The sequence below is a fragment of the Nerophis lumbriciformis genome, linkage group LG28 (genome assembly GCF_033978685.3).
Source record: "Nerophis lumbriciformis linkage group LG28, RoL_Nlum_v2.1, whole genome shotgun sequence".
Lineage (NCBI taxonomy): Eukaryota > Metazoa > Chordata > Actinopteri > Syngnathiformes > Syngnathidae > Nerophis > Nerophis lumbriciformis.
Genome location: NC_084575.2, coordinates 24968147 through 24987153, shown reverse-complemented (window position 1 = coordinate 24987153; position 19007 = coordinate 24968147). Strand labels below are relative to the sequence as shown.

General features: G+C 39.3%; 1 protein-coding gene across 2 annotated transcripts in view; it reads left to right on the top strand.

The window, feature by feature from the left end:
* rybpb (RING1 and YY1 binding protein b) overlaps positions 1-16146 on the top strand; it is a 65118-nt gene extending 48972 nt beyond the window's left edge. For both annotated transcript variants that reach the window (XM_061923950.1, XM_061923949.1), the window contains exons 3-5: positions 9986-10291; positions 13236-13334; positions 13421-16146. In XM_061923950.1, coding sequence (XP_061779934.1) covers positions 9986-10291; positions 13236-13334; positions 13421-13670 — 655 coding nt within the window. In that variant the 3' untranslated portion in view covers positions 13671-16146. The remainder of the gene's footprint in view (positions 1-9985; positions 10292-13235; positions 13335-13420) is intronic.
* The last annotated feature ends 2861 nt before the right edge of the window (positions 16147-19007 follow it).

The window sequence follows — 19007 nt, the reverse complement described above, 5'->3', positions numbered from 1 at the left end:
ACAGGGCAAATGCTGACTCGGCTTAAGGGGGCGTGGTGAGAAGGGGTTGATTTGCATCAAACAACTCCGCCTCTCAAAACGAGCGGTTTTGATGGGTAGCATAATTATGGCATACAAATAGGTGTGTAAAACAATATGTGCACATTTTTCACCAGAGAACCATCATCACATGTTATGTTGACCAAAATGAAGTGTTTTAAAGAAAGAAAAAAAAGACCCCTTTTTAAAAAGAAAACCGAACTTTAAGGTAAGATATATAAAAAAAACAATAGAATATGCTGCGAACAACTACAGTAGTTTTATGAAGTAATGTAATAATGTACAGCATTTACCTTGGAAAGTGGACTTCCGTGGTATCTACTTTGATCTGTTTCTCTGTCAAACACAGCTTCTGCCGTTTAGATGTTATTTTAATGTCCTTGGCTGGCGTTTATTCTAACAAGAGCATGGTGTAGACTAGCAGTACTATCTATACCAGGGGTCCCCAAACTTTTTAAATCGGGGGCGCATTGGGTTAAAACAATTTGGCCGGGGACTTGTGCGCGTGTGTGTGTGTATTCCTCGTGCATTAATTGACTGAAAGAGCGCGCACTTGTCGCACGCTCGCCCGACACCGCAGCACCAGCGCGATGATGTCACGTTATCGATGGGGAAAATGCATTTATAGACAATATGATTTGCCTGAGTGGCTAGGAGACACCAAGAGTAGCACGCGGTAGAAAATGGATTAGAAAGGACAGATTTTTTAAAAAGTTTTTTAAATTTAAAAACAAAAAATTCATTTTTTTTTTTTAGCTTGGGACTTCCCGAGGGCTGGATTTTGGACGCTGGCGGGCCGTAGTTTGGGGACCCTTGATCTACACGCTCAAACTTTTTTTTAATGATTTCTTTCTTCAATTCAATATATTATCCCCTTCTTCTCACCACTGTCCTCAACTCTGTTTCTTTGTGCCCATGGTTAGGAAAAACAGTTATGTCTATCTCTAACTCCAGCTATAAGCTATTGCTAGCAAGTAGAATAGAATAGAGTTTTATTGTCATTATTACAGTGAACAGGTTCAAAGAACAATGAAATTGGAGCAGATCCCCTAAGGTGCATACACAATAATTTAGTAATATAAATAGTAAAAAAAGAGGTAAAAAAGAAGATATATATGTATATATCCACACACATGCACATATACATACATATGCATATATATATATATACATATACACGTATAACATTATTGCACATTATAGTCCGAAAAAATAAAAGACATGACACATGAGCACATGACGGACACATTGTGCTCACTCAGGCCTGTTTAATGCTACTATGGCTCTTGGGTAAAAACTGTTTTTGAGTCTATTTGTGCCCGCTTTTAGCACCCTAGAGCGTCTGCCCGAGGGTAGCAGTTCTAGGTGGCGGTGCCCGGGGTGGGATGGGTCTTTCAGGATGCTCTGTTCTTTCCTGAGACCTGTACAGGTCAGCCAGGGAGGGGAGGGGGCATCCGATGTTCTTCTGGGCGGACTTTACGGCCCTCTGGAGCACCGTTCTGTCTGCGGCCGTGCAGCTGCTGAACCACACGCAGATGCAGTAGGTCAGGATGCTCTCAATAGAGCACCGGTAGATGGACACCAGCAGTTCCTGTGAGAGGTGGTTGTTCCTGAGTATTCTCAGGAAGTGCAGTCTTTGGTGTGCCTTCTTGATGGTAGCCGTAGTATGATTGGATACTTTGGATTTTTTTAAATTCTGTATTCTGGGTCTCGTTTGCGAGTGATGGAAGAGCAGATAGTGAGATCTACAGGCGGATCGGTGTGACGTTTGCAGAATGCAAACTCTGCACTGGGCCGTTGTGGTGAAGAGGGAGCTAAACCAAAAGGCAAAGTTCTGAATATACTGGTCGATCTGCATTCCTATCCTTACCTATGTTCATGAGCTGTGGGTTGTGACGGAAAGAACAAGATCGCCAAAATGAGCTTCCTCCGTAGAATGGCGGGCTCTCTCTGGCTTAGAGATAGGGTGAGAAACTCTGTCCGTCAGGAGGAGCTTAGAGTAAGAGGAGCCAAATGAGGGACCAGAAGCCCCCAAGATGCCTCCCTGGGGAGGAGGTATCCAGGGCACGTCCGACCGGTAGGAGGCCACGGGAAAGACCTAGGACACGTTGTAGAGATTATGTCTTAGGCTGCTGCCACCGCAACTGGACTCCGGATAAGCGAAAGAAGATGGATGCATGGACGGACGTAGTTGCTTCATTTTGTTCTGTTTGAGGTTTTTTATCTGCTGTCTTTCTTTGAAATTGAATGAACACCTTTTTGTTTGATTTTCTAAATGCACATCCAGTATAGGAAGAACGTTTAGTTCCTTTTGACATTTCATTGGAACACCATTGAAGGTCCCCACTGTGTACTTGACACAATCCTTAGAACGATGCAAGGCAAAGCCCACTGGAACAGCCCCCATCTCATCATTCATCACAGCTGGTGTATTGATCGGAGAGTAGTGCGAGCATCATGACATGATGCTCTATTATGGCCTAATTGATTGACTTGTGGTCAATTACATGACCTTACCTCCTCCTCAACCAGAGGCACGAGCGGCCTGTCAGCAGGAGATTAAATGATCTTGTTGGGGCCGTAAAGAGATAAGAAGGGTAATCGGACGCTCTGATGTTTGGAAGTGTTGGCCAAGAGTTGATAAGCCTAACTCCTGAGCAGCCTTCAAATTCAGGCCTGAGCGCTTGAACGTCTTCAAATTGTCACATTTGTGTCTATAAAAGTAGTAATCATCCTTCACCGCATGCATCTATGATTAGTCTGGTTTGGACTGCAGTCTGCTTCTCCAAATATGACAGGCAGATAAGAAATGTGCTGAAGAGCTCCACAATTTCATATGTCAGATTAACTGTCGGGGGTTTTACTAAGGTTATCATTGTTACCATTTATCGTAAGATCCTTAGTGAGTACATTGTAGTTTTTTTTGCCATTAGAACAGTGAGGATCTACTGTACATGTACAGGATGGACAGGCAGAGCAAACTTTTGTTATCAGTGAGCTATATAGGATTTAGTCATCACTAGCATTGCTGTTTGGGGCACAATACAATTTTTGGACTGCCAGCAGTTGCTCATTAAAACATGTTGGGACTTTCTGTAAATGTTGTTTGTCATTCCAACTCAGTACAGAAAGTGGTAGTATGCATCATAACTCAGCTCCTTAATACAGCCCATACACACCTAGTCGACCAGAGAAAAAGAAGACTTAGCAGGAGGGATCAGTGTTAATAATAATAATAAATTTTACAGGGTACTCAAAGACGCTTTACAGGATAAAAATTCAAATTTAAAACAGTTCAAAGTAATAATACATAATACAGGAAATACAAAAGCAGTACCGCATTTTTCGGATTATAAATCGCTCCGGATTATAAATCGCTCCGGAGTATAAATCGCACCGGCCGAAAATGCATAATAAAGAAGGAAAAAACCATATATGTCGCACTAGAGCAGGGGTCTGCAACATGCGGCTCCAGAGCCGCATGCGGCTCTTTAGTGCCGCCCTAGTGGCTCCCTGGAACTTTTTCAAAAATGTATGAAAAAAGAAAAAGATGGGGGTAGGGGGGGAATATATTTTTGTTTTAATAGGGTTTCTGTAGGATGACAACATGACACAAACCTCCCTAATTGTTACAAATCCCATTGTTTTTATTAAACATGCTTCTCCGATGAGAGTATTTGGCGAGCGCCGTTTTGTCCTACTAATTTTGGTGATCCTTGAACTCACCGTAGTTTGTTTACATGTATAACTTTCTTCAACGATGCCAGAGAAAGACGCGTTTTATGCCACCCATTCTTTGTCTCATTTTGTCCACCAAATGTTTTATGCTGTGCGTGAATGCACAAAGGTGAACTACGTTGATGTTATTGACTTGCGTGGAGCGCTTATCAAGCATATTTGGTCATGACTGCGAGCTAATCGATGCTAACATGCTATTTAGGCTAGCTTTATGTACGTATTGCATCATTATGCCTCACTTGTAGGTATATTTGAGCTCATTTAATTTCCTATGTCCTCTGTGTATTTAATTTATATCTACATTTCTCATGACACATTATATGTATGTAATATTGGCTGCATTTCTGATAGTTGTTTGTGTGCCATGTTGTTCCAGACCACAGCAAACGTAACTCAGCTTGCATAGATTGTTATAAATCCATTAGAAGAAGACAGCCCGCCATTTCCTTTAACTTGGACACACACATCTATACCTTTGGCCATTCTGAGCCAGTAATTTCCAGGAATTATCTCTCCTTCTAAGAAGCCTGCATTTGATTGTTTTTTTTTTGTATTTTTGATCTCTTTTTTTGGCTCTTTCAACGTTTTGGGTTGCCGACCCCTGCACTAGAGTATAAATTGCAATTTTGGGGGAAATTTTTCGCCAGTCCCTTACAAGTTTCTCGCGTACTCCAAACTTTCTTTTTGCTGCTCTATTGCCGTTTTCTGCTGCATATTTCACTACTTCCAGCTTGTAACTTGCAGTATATGATTTCCTTTTTGGTGCCATTTTTGTTCAGCCCTTCTCAGTTTTTATAAGTTACCGCCAATGTTAAAATGATACATTTTCATAGATACGGAAGTAGTAGCAGGTAGCATCTTTTTTTTCACAATCCACTTCTGCCATGACCCGCCAAAATTTTTTTGGTTGACGTGTGTGTGTGACGATTGCTGATATACGTCTAGTCTCTTACGTGAATGAGATAAATAATATTATTTGATATTTTACGGTAATGTGTTAATAATTTCACACATAAGTCCCTCCAGAGTATAAATCACACCCCCGGCCAAACTATGAAAAAAACTGTGATTTATAATCCGAAAAATACGGTACATAGTAAAATATATAATAACACTGGACATTACAAGACGGGACATTACAAGACACCGAACACTAATTACAGGTTAAAAGCAGATCTGAAGAGGTGTGTTTTGAGAAGGATTTTGAAGGTAGGAAGGTCTGAGCAGTCACGGATGGGTTTGGAGAGAGAGTTCCAGAGGGTGGGGGCAGCGATGGAGAAGGCTCTATCACCCCAGGTCCGGAGCTTGGTTCTGAGTGGTGGGGAGAGGAGGTTGGCGTCAGAGGAGCGGAGGCTGCGTGAAGGGGTATGGCGGTGAAGCAGGTTGGTGAGGTAGCAGGGGGATCCTGGTTGTGGAGGGCTTTGTAGGTGAGGAGGAGGATTTTAAAGTGGATCCCGTGAGGAACGGGGAGCCAGTGGAGTTTCTGAAGGACTGGGGTGATGTGCTCACGGGAGCGGGTGTGGCTGAGCAGTGTTGCCAATTTAGCAACTTTTTCGCAACATATATGTAATGGAGGCCAGCTGGTGTGGCTGAACCATGTGTACGTTGGTAAACCTCACTCTTTGGCAACCTTAAGAGCGGGGCATTTACCTCGGTAGCGAGCTCGCCAGGTGACCCAAGTTCAAAGCCCGGGCGGTGAGGTGCCCAAAGATTCCCACCTCTGTTCCTAGGTACCTGGAATTGGTACCATATCGGTTCAAATGTGAACAGTACCCATCCCTATGTGCAGGTAAATGTATTTGAATTTGTATTTTTGGGTACAAAGCCTTCGTCTTGGTACAGCGGTGTACCGAATTCCCACACGTAACATCACCCACAGGCGGCTCCGTCTTGTTTGTGGCATTAAAAAATAGGCCAAAATGAAAAGACAAGAGATCTGCACACGTTTGCTTTGATTTTCATGTTGTGTACTTCATACTGTGTGAAAGACTGCAATAAGCAATTGTTTGTTGGTGCACAGCAAGCTGCAACTCCACTGTGACCCTAATGAGGGAAATGATTGTAGAAAATGGCCGTACAGATTGATGCTTAAAGAACAGCTGTGTGCTACCTGCGGGGCTGCAGGAGTGTGGCAGCCCCATCATGTCCCGTGACAAATGGGGCCGTCCCTGCTGTAATCAGATTAGAGGACCTAAGTGATGTGTTGCAAATGTCCCACCTTGTGATCCTGCACATTTATTTTATGACCGCCGTGGCCAAATGAGATTAGCTCTCTAACAGCCGTGCAGCAAGCGAACGCTCGCGTCCCTTTAGCTCGCTGTACCTAGAGTGGCGTATAAAGAGAGTATGGCCGAAAACAACAAGTGCCCAGATGCATGCGATTGTTGTCGTTTTGACGTTGGTTTTTCTGATGAAATAAACCCAAATAATAAGTCTATATATAGTTCTAAACATACTCCATCTTATAAACTTGCAATAAAACATGCTTTTATTTTGTGAAAGTATAACACTGGTGCTACATTACTTTTTTGATTTTTTTGTTTTTATTGACATTCAGCATCAGACATTCCTTTCCATTACATCATATTTGCATACATCATATATCTATTGCCTGCCCTAAATGTCAAAATATTTTTTTGTTTATATTTCAACGATGTCACCCCCCCCAAAAAAAGAGAAAAACAGCAAAAAACTAAACAAAAACAAACCAAAGTAATAATAATATTAACAACTAAAGAAAAAAAGAAAACAATATAATGATAGTAATATAAAATAAAAGAATATAAACAGATAGTAAATGAATAGAAAAAAAACTATAGAGATATATGGATTAATCTTTTTTTCAAACAATACAATCACTAATTAGAGATTATAAAATCAGGCTCATGGGTCGTGACATAATTGACCCAGTTTCCCCAGTATGAAGTACATTTTTCCAATTTATAAATTATAAAAGCCGTTATCTTCTCCATTTTATAAATGTCCATTGTGATTTCCATCCATAGCTTCAAAGTTGGTTGTCCCTTTACCTCGCTCTGCCCAGAAGTGTATAAAGAGAGTATGGCCGACTAAACAACAACAGATGCATGCCAATGTTGTCGTTTAAAAGTTTGTTTTTCTGACAAAATAAACCTATATATAGTTCTAAACATATTCCAGCTCATAAACTTACAATAAAACATGCTTTTATTTTGTGAAAGTATAATCTTGTGGTTGTATTTGACACACTCTGCTGCTACATTACTTTTTTTAAATTTAGTTTTTATTGACATCCAGCATCAGACATTAATTTCCATTACATCATATTTGCATACATCATACATCTATTGCCTGCCCTAAATGTCAAAATATTTTTTTGTTTATATTTCAACGATGCCACGCTCAGCTCCACCCCCAAAAAAGAGAAAACAGCAGAAAACAAAACAAAACAAAGTAATAATATTAACTAAAGAAAACAAATCTTTATAATGATAATAATACAAAATAAAATAATATAAACAGATAGTAAATAGAAAAAAAACTATAGACAGTATATTCACTAATTAGAGAAAATAAAATCAGGCTCATGGGGCGTGACATAATTGACCCAGTATGAAGTAAATTTTTCCAATTTATAAATAACAAAAAGCCGTTATCTTCTCCATTTTATAAATGTCCATTGTGATTTCCATCCATAGCTTCAAAGTTGGGCGTCCCTTTAACTCGCTCTACCCAGAAGTGTATAAATAAATAAATAAAGAGTATGGCCGACTAAACAGGTGCCCAGATGTATGACAATGTTGTCGTTTTGACGTTAGTTTTTCATATTCCAGATCATAAACTTACAATAAAATATGCTTTTATTTTGTGAAAGTATAATCTTGTGGCCGTATTTGACGCACTCTGCTGCTACATTCCTGCAGTGTTTCCTGACCAGCGGGCACTCGAACACGCACTGACAGTGCAATAAACAAAACAAAAAAATACACAGAGCGACCAAAAACATACAGTACAGGCCAAAAGTTTGGACACTCCTTCTCATTCAATGCATTTTCTTTATTTTCATGACTATTTACATTGTAGATTGTCACTGAAGGCATCAAAACTATGAATGAACACATGTGGAGTTATGTACTTAACAAATAAAGGTGAAATAACTGAAATGTTTTATATTCTAGTTTCTTCAAAATAGCTACCTTTTGCTCTGATTACTGCTTTGCACACTCTTGGCATTCTCTCGATGTGCCTCAAGCACACCTGTGAAGTGCAAACCATTTCAGAATGCCAAGAGTGTGCAAAGCAGTAATCAGAACAAAGGGTGGCTATTTTGAAGAAACTCGAATATACGTAAATCATGTTTTTTTTTAAGTACATAACTCCACATGTGTTCATTCATAGTTTTGATGCCTTCAGTGACAATCTACAATGTAAATAGTCATGAAAATAAAGAAAACTCATTGAATGAGAAGGTGGGTCCAAACTTATTACCCTCATTTTTCCAAAATCTTTATTAGCTTTCGACCAATAATCACGGAGAAATTGTGACTTTTGTGTGAAGTATGTCAACTGTGGTGGCTGCCTCCAATGTATTTGAAATCACTGTATGTGTCACTCATGATGTATTATTGCCTAAAGACATTCACACTATATTATTCTACACCAAAATTCATGAATTTATTATTCTACTATAGCCATACTTGCCAACCTTGAGACCTTCGAATTCGGGAGATTGGGGGGGTTGAGGTGTGTGTGTGTGGGGCGGGGGGGGGGGGGGGGGGGGGGGTGTATATTGTAGCCCGGAAGAGTTAGGGATGCAAGGGATTCTGGGTATTTGTTCTGTTGTGTTTATGTTGTTATGGTGCGGATGTTCTCCCAAAATGTGTTTTTCATTCTTGTTTGGTGTGGGTTCACAGTGTGGTGCATATTTGTAACAGTGTTAAAGTTGTTTATACGGCCACCCTCAGTGTGACCTGTATGGCTGTTGATCAAGTATGTCTTGCAGTCACTTTCGTGTGTATGCAGAAGCCGCATACAACATGTGACTGGGCCGGCACGCTGTTTGTACGGTGGAAAAGCGGATGCGTCGACAGGTTGTAGAGCAGGGGTTCTCAACCTTTTTTCAGTGATGTACCCCCTGTGAACATTTTTTTAATTCAAGTACCCCCTAATCAGAGCAAAGCGTTTTTTTGGTTGAAAAAAAGAGATAAAGAAGTAAAATACAGCACTATGTCATCAGTTTCTGATTTATTAAATTGTATAACAGTGCAAAATATTGCTCATTTGTAGTGGTCTTTCTTGAACTGTTTGGAAAAAAAGATATAAAAATAACTAAAAACTTGTTGAAAAATAAACAAGTGATTAAATTATAAAATAAAGATTTCTACACATAGAAGTAATCATCAACTTAAAGTGCCCTCTTTGGGGATTGTAATAAAGATCCCTCTGGATTCATGAACTTAATTCTAAACATTTCTTCACAAAAAAAGAAATCTTTAACATGAATATTTAAGGAACATGTCCACAAAAAAATCTAGCTGTCAACACTGAATATTGCATTGTTGCATTTCTTTTCACAGTTCTTTTTGACAGACATTTTAGTGAGAAACCTGAGCTTGTGCTTCACTGAGTTTATGAACTTACATTCATATTTTGTTGAAGTATTATTCAATAAATATATTTATAAAAGATTTTTGAATTGTTGCTATTTTTAGAATATTTAAAGAAAATCTCACGTACCCCTTGGCATACCTTCAAGTACCCCCAGGAGTACGTTTACCCCCATTTGAGAACCACTGTTGTAGAGGACGCTAAAGGCAGTGCCATCACGGCACGCCCTTAATATGGTTGTCCGGGTGAAAATCGGGAGAAATTCGGGAGAATGGTTGGCCCGGGAGATTTTTGGGAGGGGCACTAATTTTCGGGAGTCTCCTGGGAAAATCGGGAGGGTTGGCAAGTATGACCGTAGCGTTTTTCGTCCGCCTTTAACTCCCAAACCGTTCATCCGATCGATCCTGTTTGAGCGTCAAAACGTTCAGCGCATTCACACGTGCTCATTCAACAAATTGAATCGAATCGTGCAGTACCCAAAAGATTCACAGCCCTATTTGCAATTCTCTCTTAATATACGACTGGCTATACCTTCCAGCCCCTCCCGGGTTGCGTGACCAGAGTCCCTGCGCGGCTCCATCAAGAGGCTAATCCATATTTGCCTTTTGGCTCTCCTCCACAGGAAACCCAGGATCAACTCCCAGCTGGTCGCCCAGCAGGTGGCGCAGCAGTACCCCATGCCTCCGCCGCCCAAAAAGGAGCGACGGGAGCGGAGCGAGCGCACGGACCGGGAGCGGCCAGACGGGGAAGGAGAGCCCGCCATGGTGGAGGGTCGTCCCGAAGTTGAGCGCCCGGAGATCGTAAGGCCCGAAGTAGACACGCCCGAGAAGGACAGCAGTGACAAGGAACAGCCGGCACAAGACAAAGCGGACAGAGAGAAAGACATCAGCCCGGCCATCACAAAGAAGCCCAGCATCAAAAAGAGCAGGTTAGTGCACATAGATCAGGGGTGTCAAACTCATTTCAGCTCAGGGGCCGCATGGAGGAAAATGTATTCCCAAGTGGGCCGTAATGGTAAAATCATGGTATGATAACTTAACAATAAAGACAATTCCAAGTTGTTTTCTTTGTTTTACTTTGGCCAAAAATAGAACTAGCACATTCTGAGAACGTATAAACCACAAATAATCCTCTCGACAAAACACTCCAAGTTTGTTGAACATTCTGAGGAAATTGGTGCAGCTTCAAAAACACAATGAGCTTAGACTTTGTCTCAGTGTATCTACAAAGCCAGGATTAAACTTTAAGTCACAGTCTTTCTGGGATTGAACAAAAACACAACATGTAAAGTCTTCGAGGTATCAAATACCTTCCTTGTCATGTCCACGTATCAATTCAGTGCTAACTCAACAAACTGGAAGAAACGGAGGTAAAAACTATTCAAAAGGGTTAAGTTCACTTTTCTCGTGTTTGACAGAGACATTTTGGGGGAGTCAGGGTGCCAAATGACCTTGTGTTCCAAGTAGAAGACATAAGGTTTTAAGTTTGACGTGGGTCGAGGAGGAGGAGCCACAGTCACCCTCTACTGTGTACCTCCTGCTTGGCCTCGGTATAAACCGTTTGCTTGCCTAACGGAATTGCTATTGTGACATCCAGTGGACACATTTAGAACAGCAGTTTCTTTGGAAAAACTCATCACGCGGGCCGTACGTTTGACACCCCTGACATAGAAGCTCCACACTGCAAAAAGTCAGTGTTCATAAACAAGGAAAAAAAAAATTGGGGGTATTTTATTTGAACTAAGCAAAATTATCTGCCAATAGAACAAGAAAATGTGGCTTGTCAAGACTTTCCAAAGCAAGTAAAATTAGCTAACCTCAATGAACCCAAACATACCTTAAAATAAGTATATTCTCACTAATAACTGTACTACTATATGAGTATGTATTTTCTATTGTTTCATTGAAAATAAAACAGCAAAGTCCATTTGGCTGTCATGTTTTAATATGAGACACAATTGTGTCAAAGTGATGATTTTTTTTTTTCATGCTTGAAATAAGAAATTATTACTACAAGTTTTATACTTGTGAGTGTAGATAACACAGCTTTGCAACAGTTGATATTCTAGTTTCAAGCATGTTTTACTCGATATAGGTCATAACATCTCAGCAACAAGCTGTAATATCTTACTGAGATCATTTAGGACCAAAACACTTAAAACAAGTAAAACACTCTAACATAAAATCTGCTTAGTGAGAAGAATGATCTTATCAGACAGAAAATAAGCAAATATCACCCTTATTTGAGATATTTACCGTATTTTTCGGAGTATAAGTCGCACCTGCCGAAAATGCATAATAAAGAAGGAAAAAAACATATATAAGTCGCACTGGAGTATAAGTCGCATTTTTTGGGGAAATGTATTTGATAAAACCAACACCAAGAATAGACATTTGAAAGGCAATTTAAAATAAATAAAGAATAGTGAACAACAGGCTGAATAAGTGTACGTTATTTGAGGCATAAATAACCAACTGAGAACGTGCCTGGTATGTTAACGTAACATATTATGGTAAGAGTCATTCAAATAACTATAACATATAGAACATGCTATACATTTACCAAACAATCGCTAAATCCCATGAAATCTTATACGTCTAGTCTCTTACGTGAATGAGCTAAATAATATTATTTGATATTTTACGATAATGTGTTAATAATTTCACACACAAGTCGCTCCTGAGTATAAGTCGCACCCCCAGCCAAACTATGAAAAAAACTGCGACTTATAGTCCGAAAAATACGGTACGTATTTTCTATTGTTTCATTGAAAATAAAACAGCAAAGTCCATTTGGCTGTCATCTGTTTTAATATGAGATACAATTGTGTCAAAGTCATGATTTTTTTTTTCATGCTTGAAATAAAAAAAATATTACTTTAAAAAAGTAGTTTTGTACTTATGAGTGTAGATAACACAGCTTTGCAACAGTTGATATTCTAGTTTCAAGCATGTTTTACTCAATATAGGTCATAACATCTCAGCAACAAGCTGTAATATCTTACTGAGATCATTTAGGACCAAAACTAGAGATGTCCGATAATATCGGTCTGCCAATATTATCGGCCGATAAATGCTTTAAAATGTAATATCGGAAATTATCGGTATCGGTTTTTTTTATCGGTATCGGTATCGTTTTTTTATTTTTTATTTTTTTATTAAATCAACATAAAAAACACAAGATACACTTACAATTAGTACACCAAACCAAAAAACCTCCCTCCCCTATTTACACTCATTCACACTAATTCACACAAAAGGGTTGTTTCTTTTTGTTATTAATATTCTGGTTCCTACATTATATATCAATATATATCAATACAGTCTGCAAGGGATACAGTCCGTAAGCGCACATGATTGTGTGTGCTGCTGGTCCACTAATAGTACTAAACTTTAACAGTTAATTTTACTCATTTTCATTAATGACTAGTTTCTATGTAACTGTTTTTATATTGTTTTACTTTTTTTTATTCAAGAAAATGTTTTTAATTTATTTATCTTATTTTATTTATTTATTTATTTTTTTAAAGGACCTTATCTTCACCATACCTGGTTGTCCAAATTAAGCATAATAATGTGTTAATTCCACGACTGTATATATCGATATCGGTAATTAAGAGTTGGACAATATCGGAATATCGGATATCGGCAAAAAGCCATTATCGGACATCCCTAACCAAAACACTTAAAACAAGTAAAACACTCTAACATAAAATCTGCTTAGTGAGAAGAATTATCTCATCAGACAGAAAATAAGCAAATATCACCCTTATTTGAGATATTTCATCTTACTTAGATTTCAGTTTTTGCAGTGCACCAGCTGTGTTGATGTCTCACCTCACTGCTGTTTGTCTGTCCCTCCACCCCCCCCAGACCCAAATCAGACACCCACCAGAGTCCGCCTAGCGACAAGCAAAGCATACAGTCTGGCAAATCCGTAACCAAAACCAACAAGAATAATCACATTTCCAGGTGTGTACTGTTAATGCAACAGCACAACAGCTTCATGTGTCAAAAACTGAAAATCATTTTTTTGTCAAATGGTGTTCACCCCTCAGGCCTAAACTGAAAAACATCGACCGGAGCACAGCCCAGCAGCTGGCCATCACCGTGGGCAACGTGACGGTGATCATCACAGACTTTAAGGAGAAGAGCCGCTCCTCGTCCACGTCCTCGTCCACCATCACGTCGAGCGCGGGCTCCGAACAGCAGCACCAGAGCTCCGGCTCCGAGAGTATGGACAAGGGCTCGTCGCGTGCCTCCACGCCCAAAGGAGATCTCTCTGTGGGACACGACGAGTCCTTCTGAGGACCCCCCCCTCACCACCACCACACTTCTCCCTTTACCACACCCACCGCGCCCCCTTTTCCCCCACCACTTTGTTTCCGGACACTACGGATCCCAGAAGGAGAGAGACTTCCTCTCCTCTCCGCGGCCGCTCTGCCTCCATCCCATGACCACCCTGGATGCTGTGGGAGGACACACGAACTCCGCCAGTGGACGAGGACAAGCAGAGCCCACGCCGGGGTCCAGACACTTGTATGTATTGTTTTATATTTCAACGTGGACAATCTTTGTTTTGTTTTTGTCAAGAACTATTTCCCGCCGGGCACAATAACCACCATCTTCTTCTTCCCCTTATTTATTACCTTGTTGCACCTCTTTGATCATTTCTTCTCTTTTTTTATGTTGAAGCTTTGCTGTGTCGCTCTACCGACCAATTTTTTTTAAAATTGCAGTTGGAAAACGATGCCACACACACACACACTCACACACACACACACAAAGGTGCTAGATACACTGTGAAAGGTTTGCAGATCGCGCAACGTGACGACGGGCAAAGTCGTCGCACCCTTTTTCGTAACGACGCCCGTGATGGCGCGTCGTCACCCTAAGTCCGACTTTCCACCACATTTGTCTATAATCCTATACAGTATTGTGTGTCCTTAACTGTACAGTGTAGGCTGTTGTGTAAAACACTAAAAAGCTGTCGATATTTTTCCCTCCATTCCGTATTGAAAACTTTTTCCGGCCAAAAGTCGGGAGTTTATCTCGAAGGACGCTCGCACGCTCTTCCCGCTTGGTGAAACCATACGGAGCAGCCGTTTCATTTCTGTGGTAAACGCCTGCAAATGTAGTGCAAAAATGTTTTTTTTTTTATATATATGATCAAATTGCAATTTAAAGACTCCAGTCATTGAAGGTAAAACTATCGCTGTGGTCAATAAAACACAAATGCTCTTTTCATTTTTATTGGATTTTTTTTTTAATTTTTTTTATAACCACGTGTCGCTTATTTAAAAGGTTTCTAATCCACCTTAGCTAATAATACTAGAACAACCTACTTTCCCCCCTTTTTAACTGTGTGGAAATTGTATAAAGAATAAATGTGTATATGATATCTTAGTTTTATTTATTGAAGGACCAAAGGAATTTCATATTGACCTACATAGATAAATAACAATTTGAAATGCAATTACCGCAACTATCTAATGTTTGAGTTGAATAAATAAAGACTAATATAATCCTTGTAAATGGTGTTCTCCTTCTTCCCTCGTGCTTCGTTACGTGAGGCCAGAGGGCACGATTTACTTTGATAATCGTATTTCTCTTTTTTTGTTGTTTCCTGTGGATGAAATTAGGGCTGCAACAACTAATCGATTATAAAAATAGTTGGTGATTAATTTAGTCATCGGCTGTGCTTTTTTTTTTTTTTTTTTTAATAAACCTTTATTTATAAACTGCAACATTTACAAACAGCTGAGAAACAATAATCCAAATAAGTATGGTGCCAGTATGCTGTTTTTTTCCCAATAAAATACTGGAAAGGATAGAAATGTAGTTTCTCTTTTATCCGATTATTAACCGATTAATCGAAGTAATAATCGACAGATTAATCGATTTTCAAATGAGTTGTTAGTTGCAGCCCTAGATGAAATGTAATCACGTACTTTGAGTACAACTATGCTATCAGTGTTGGAGGCGGGGGGAGAGGGTCAAGCGATGACTTTTTACACACAAAAAAAGCACCCAGTTTTGTATCGAAAGTGGTCCCCAGAAGCCATGTTTTTCTTTTCACCTGCCTTATCTGCAACATGCAAGTGAAAGGGGTTTGCGTTCTATTACTGAGAAAATTTGCGGAGTATCTAACGTGTACATAGTTTGAAAACAAACACTATCAAACGGCACCGAAGCTTGGAAGTCATTCTTTTTTTTTTTTGTTCCCCGTTTTTTTATTTCCTTTTCCGCGCAAGCAGTTCTGTTCTTGTGTGCGACCAGTAACCTTAATTTACTGTGTAAAGATGGTTACATTTTTTTAGCTTGTTTTTTGTCAAAGACCCAAATATAGATTGCTTGTTTACCGACTGTATATCTTTAACCGTGAATTTACAACTCCGTGTATTATACGAATAATTCTTCCTATGAGATGTCTTGTACTACGCTTTTAAGGCTTATTGTTCCGTTGCAAAAAAAAAAAAAATGAAAAAAAAAAAAATGTGGGAAATAATGTCAGACATAACAATCCATAATTTCTTTTTAAGTCGTTTTGTTTTGTTGAACTTCTAGCTGTCATTTGTGGTCACATTTTGAGTTTTCTGGTGTGGAAATGTAACAGAAACGTAGCATTTTCAGCACATTGCGGCTTCTGATGTTCCTGGCATGTGCACGACTTTTGCGCTGATAGGCTAAACTGCTCATTTTTTCCTTCTCGCTTCAAATAGAAATGTCTATTTATGAATTTTGCTTGTAGTTTTTCACAAATAAAATTGTTGAAGTTATCTAATTTTTCTGTGTGCTCGGTGTCTTTTCCCGCCCCCCACGGCCTCTTTGCCGCCTCACAGGAAGTGTGTATGGGAGTGAGATAGCGCTTTATTGATTGTGTAGTGTGTGTGTGTGTGTGTGTGTGTGTTGGCAGTGTACTCACACATGACATGAGGCAGACCGCACGTTAAGAGCCCTCAATCAGCTATCTTTCCCTCCAGAGGCTGCTTAGCAGGCCGCTAATGTACCATCTTTCCTCATCGCCCCTTGATGTAAGCTGCTCAATTTTGAGAAAGTTTCTCGCTTCTATTTCAAGAGTTTTATGCCCAAACTGTCAAAAGAGATGAGAGCCGCATGGATGATTTGCACAGTTTTCCCTCACACCGAGCATTTTTACTCGGAAGCATGCTAGACCTTCTAGGCCAGTGTTTCTTAACGCCATATCTGCAGCGATGCTCAGTTGTAATACACTTTTTCCACCACTTGAGGCAGTAATGACAATAGCTATGGAAGTAATATTGTAGCAGAATTATTTGGTTTTTTTTTAATTTGTACCTCAATCTGTGCATGTGCAATCCAATTCACATGTCCCTGTGCGTGCCCTTCTTGAGACATCAACAAGAAAAAGTACCTTCCATATGAGGACCGGTAAACAAGTTAGGACCGAAATCATGGTCCAAATACGGAAAACCATAGCATCTAATAGAGAATGTCTCATTTGCACCCCTGGTGGTGAAATCTATCAAAATTTAGGGTGGTCCCAAAAAGGAGGGATTTTTCAAATTGACTGTGTCTGTTTTTAAAGTGCTCCCCCTCTGGTCAACATATGAAATAACAAGTGTGTGTAAGAAATGGAAATGCGCCCCCTTTGGCCAAAATTAATTTATAAAATAAATATGAATATGGGGACATACTGTAATAACGTGAAGTAAATAATGACTATTAAAAAACAATTACAAAAAAATAAAAAATAAATAACTAAAAGCAGTCTTTTTCTCACGTGTCGATTTTTTTCTTATAAAATTGGGAACAATTTCTCATTCTTTCTGTAATATTGCAATATTTTCTCGTAAAATGATTACTTTTTTACGTAAAATTGTTACTTTTTAATGCAAAATGGTGACATTTGTCATATAAAATTCTGACTTTTGTCACAATATTGCCAATGCTTTTGTTGTTCTTGTAACAGTGAAATTTTTTAGTAAAATTATTACTTTTGTCAGAATTTTGCCAAATAAAATTCTGATTATTATAATATTGCCAAAATTTTAAATTTTTCTCATAAAATTGTGACTTGTCGAGTAAAACTACAACTCTTTTCATAAAATTGCCAAAATGTTATGCTTTTCTTGTAAAATTGCGACTGTTGAGTAGAATTCCAACGTATGTCATATCATTGCACAAATGTTCAGTTTTTCTTGTAAAATTTTTACTTGTGTTGAGTAAAATGACTTTTATTATAATACTGGCAAAATTCTAAGTTTTCATTTTGAAATTGTGACGTTTTTCTTGTGAAATTCCAACTCATTTTTCACAACAAGCTTTTTTATATTTGCATAGTATGTATGTATTATTACTGTTGTAAATACAAACCTTTATATAGAAAAGGTGGTCCTAAAAAGGTAGGCATTTTTCAGAGGTCTTAAGAAGGTGACAAATACAATAGTGTGTGTGTGCGTAATTAGAGCCGCGTCTGCATATTTTAAGTCAGGTGTCGAGAACCCAAAATGTTGAAAAAGCCATATTAGACCAGAAATACTGCCTCCAATAAATAAAAGCCTTGTATTAGTGTTATAATGAAGGCAACACATGACGTGTCTATTAGCCTACTATCAAAATGACTGTGTGTCACAGGCTGACCCAAATCTTCGTTGACAGTAATCTACACATTTTTACAACATTGGAAAACATTAGTAAAACAGAGGCTTCTCAGAGGTTGAGATAACTCCTGGCATAGATTGGCCAAAGGTATAAATGTGTGTGTCCAAGTTAAAGGAAACGACAGGCTGTCTTATTCTAATGGATTTATTACAATCTTTGCAAGCTGGGTAACATTTGCTGTGGTCTGGAACAACATGACACACAAACAACTATCAGAAATGCAGCCAATATTACATACAGATAATGTGTCATGAGACATGCAAATATAAATTAAATACACAGAGGACATAAGTAAAGGAACATAAATGAGATCAAATATACCTACATTGGGCATGATGATGCAATATGTACATACAGCTCGTCTAGATAGCATTTTAGCATCGATTAGCTTGCAGTGACCAAATATGCCTGATTAGCACTGCAACAAGTCAATAACTTCAAAAAAGCTCACCTTTGTGTATTCACGCACAGCATAAAAAGTTTGGTGGACAAAATGAGAAAGAAGCTCAAATATACCTACATTGAGCATAATGATGCAATATGTACATACAGCTAGTCTAGATAGCGCGTTAGCATCGATTAGCTTGCAATCATGCAGTGACCAAACATGCCTGATTAGCACTCCACATAAGTCAATAACTTCAACAAAGCTCACCAATGTGCATTCATGCACAGCATAAAAAGTTTGGTGGACAAAATGAGACAAAGAAGGAGTGGCATAAAACATGTCTTTCTGTGGCAGCGGTGTAGAAAGTTGTACATGTAATCCAACTACGGCGAGTTCAAAGACCGCTGAAATTAGGACAAAACGCCGCTCACCAAATACCCTCATCAGTAAAGCATGTTTAATATAAACAGTGTGATTTCTAACCGTTAGGAAGGTTTGTGTCATGTGTGTCCTAAAGAAACCTGTGGAAGGGGGCGTGGCCTGCGGGCCTGCAGCGAAGCGGGGTGTGCCAGGACGGGCCTCGAAGTCAGCGGCAGGTGCGTAGATGGCCCACC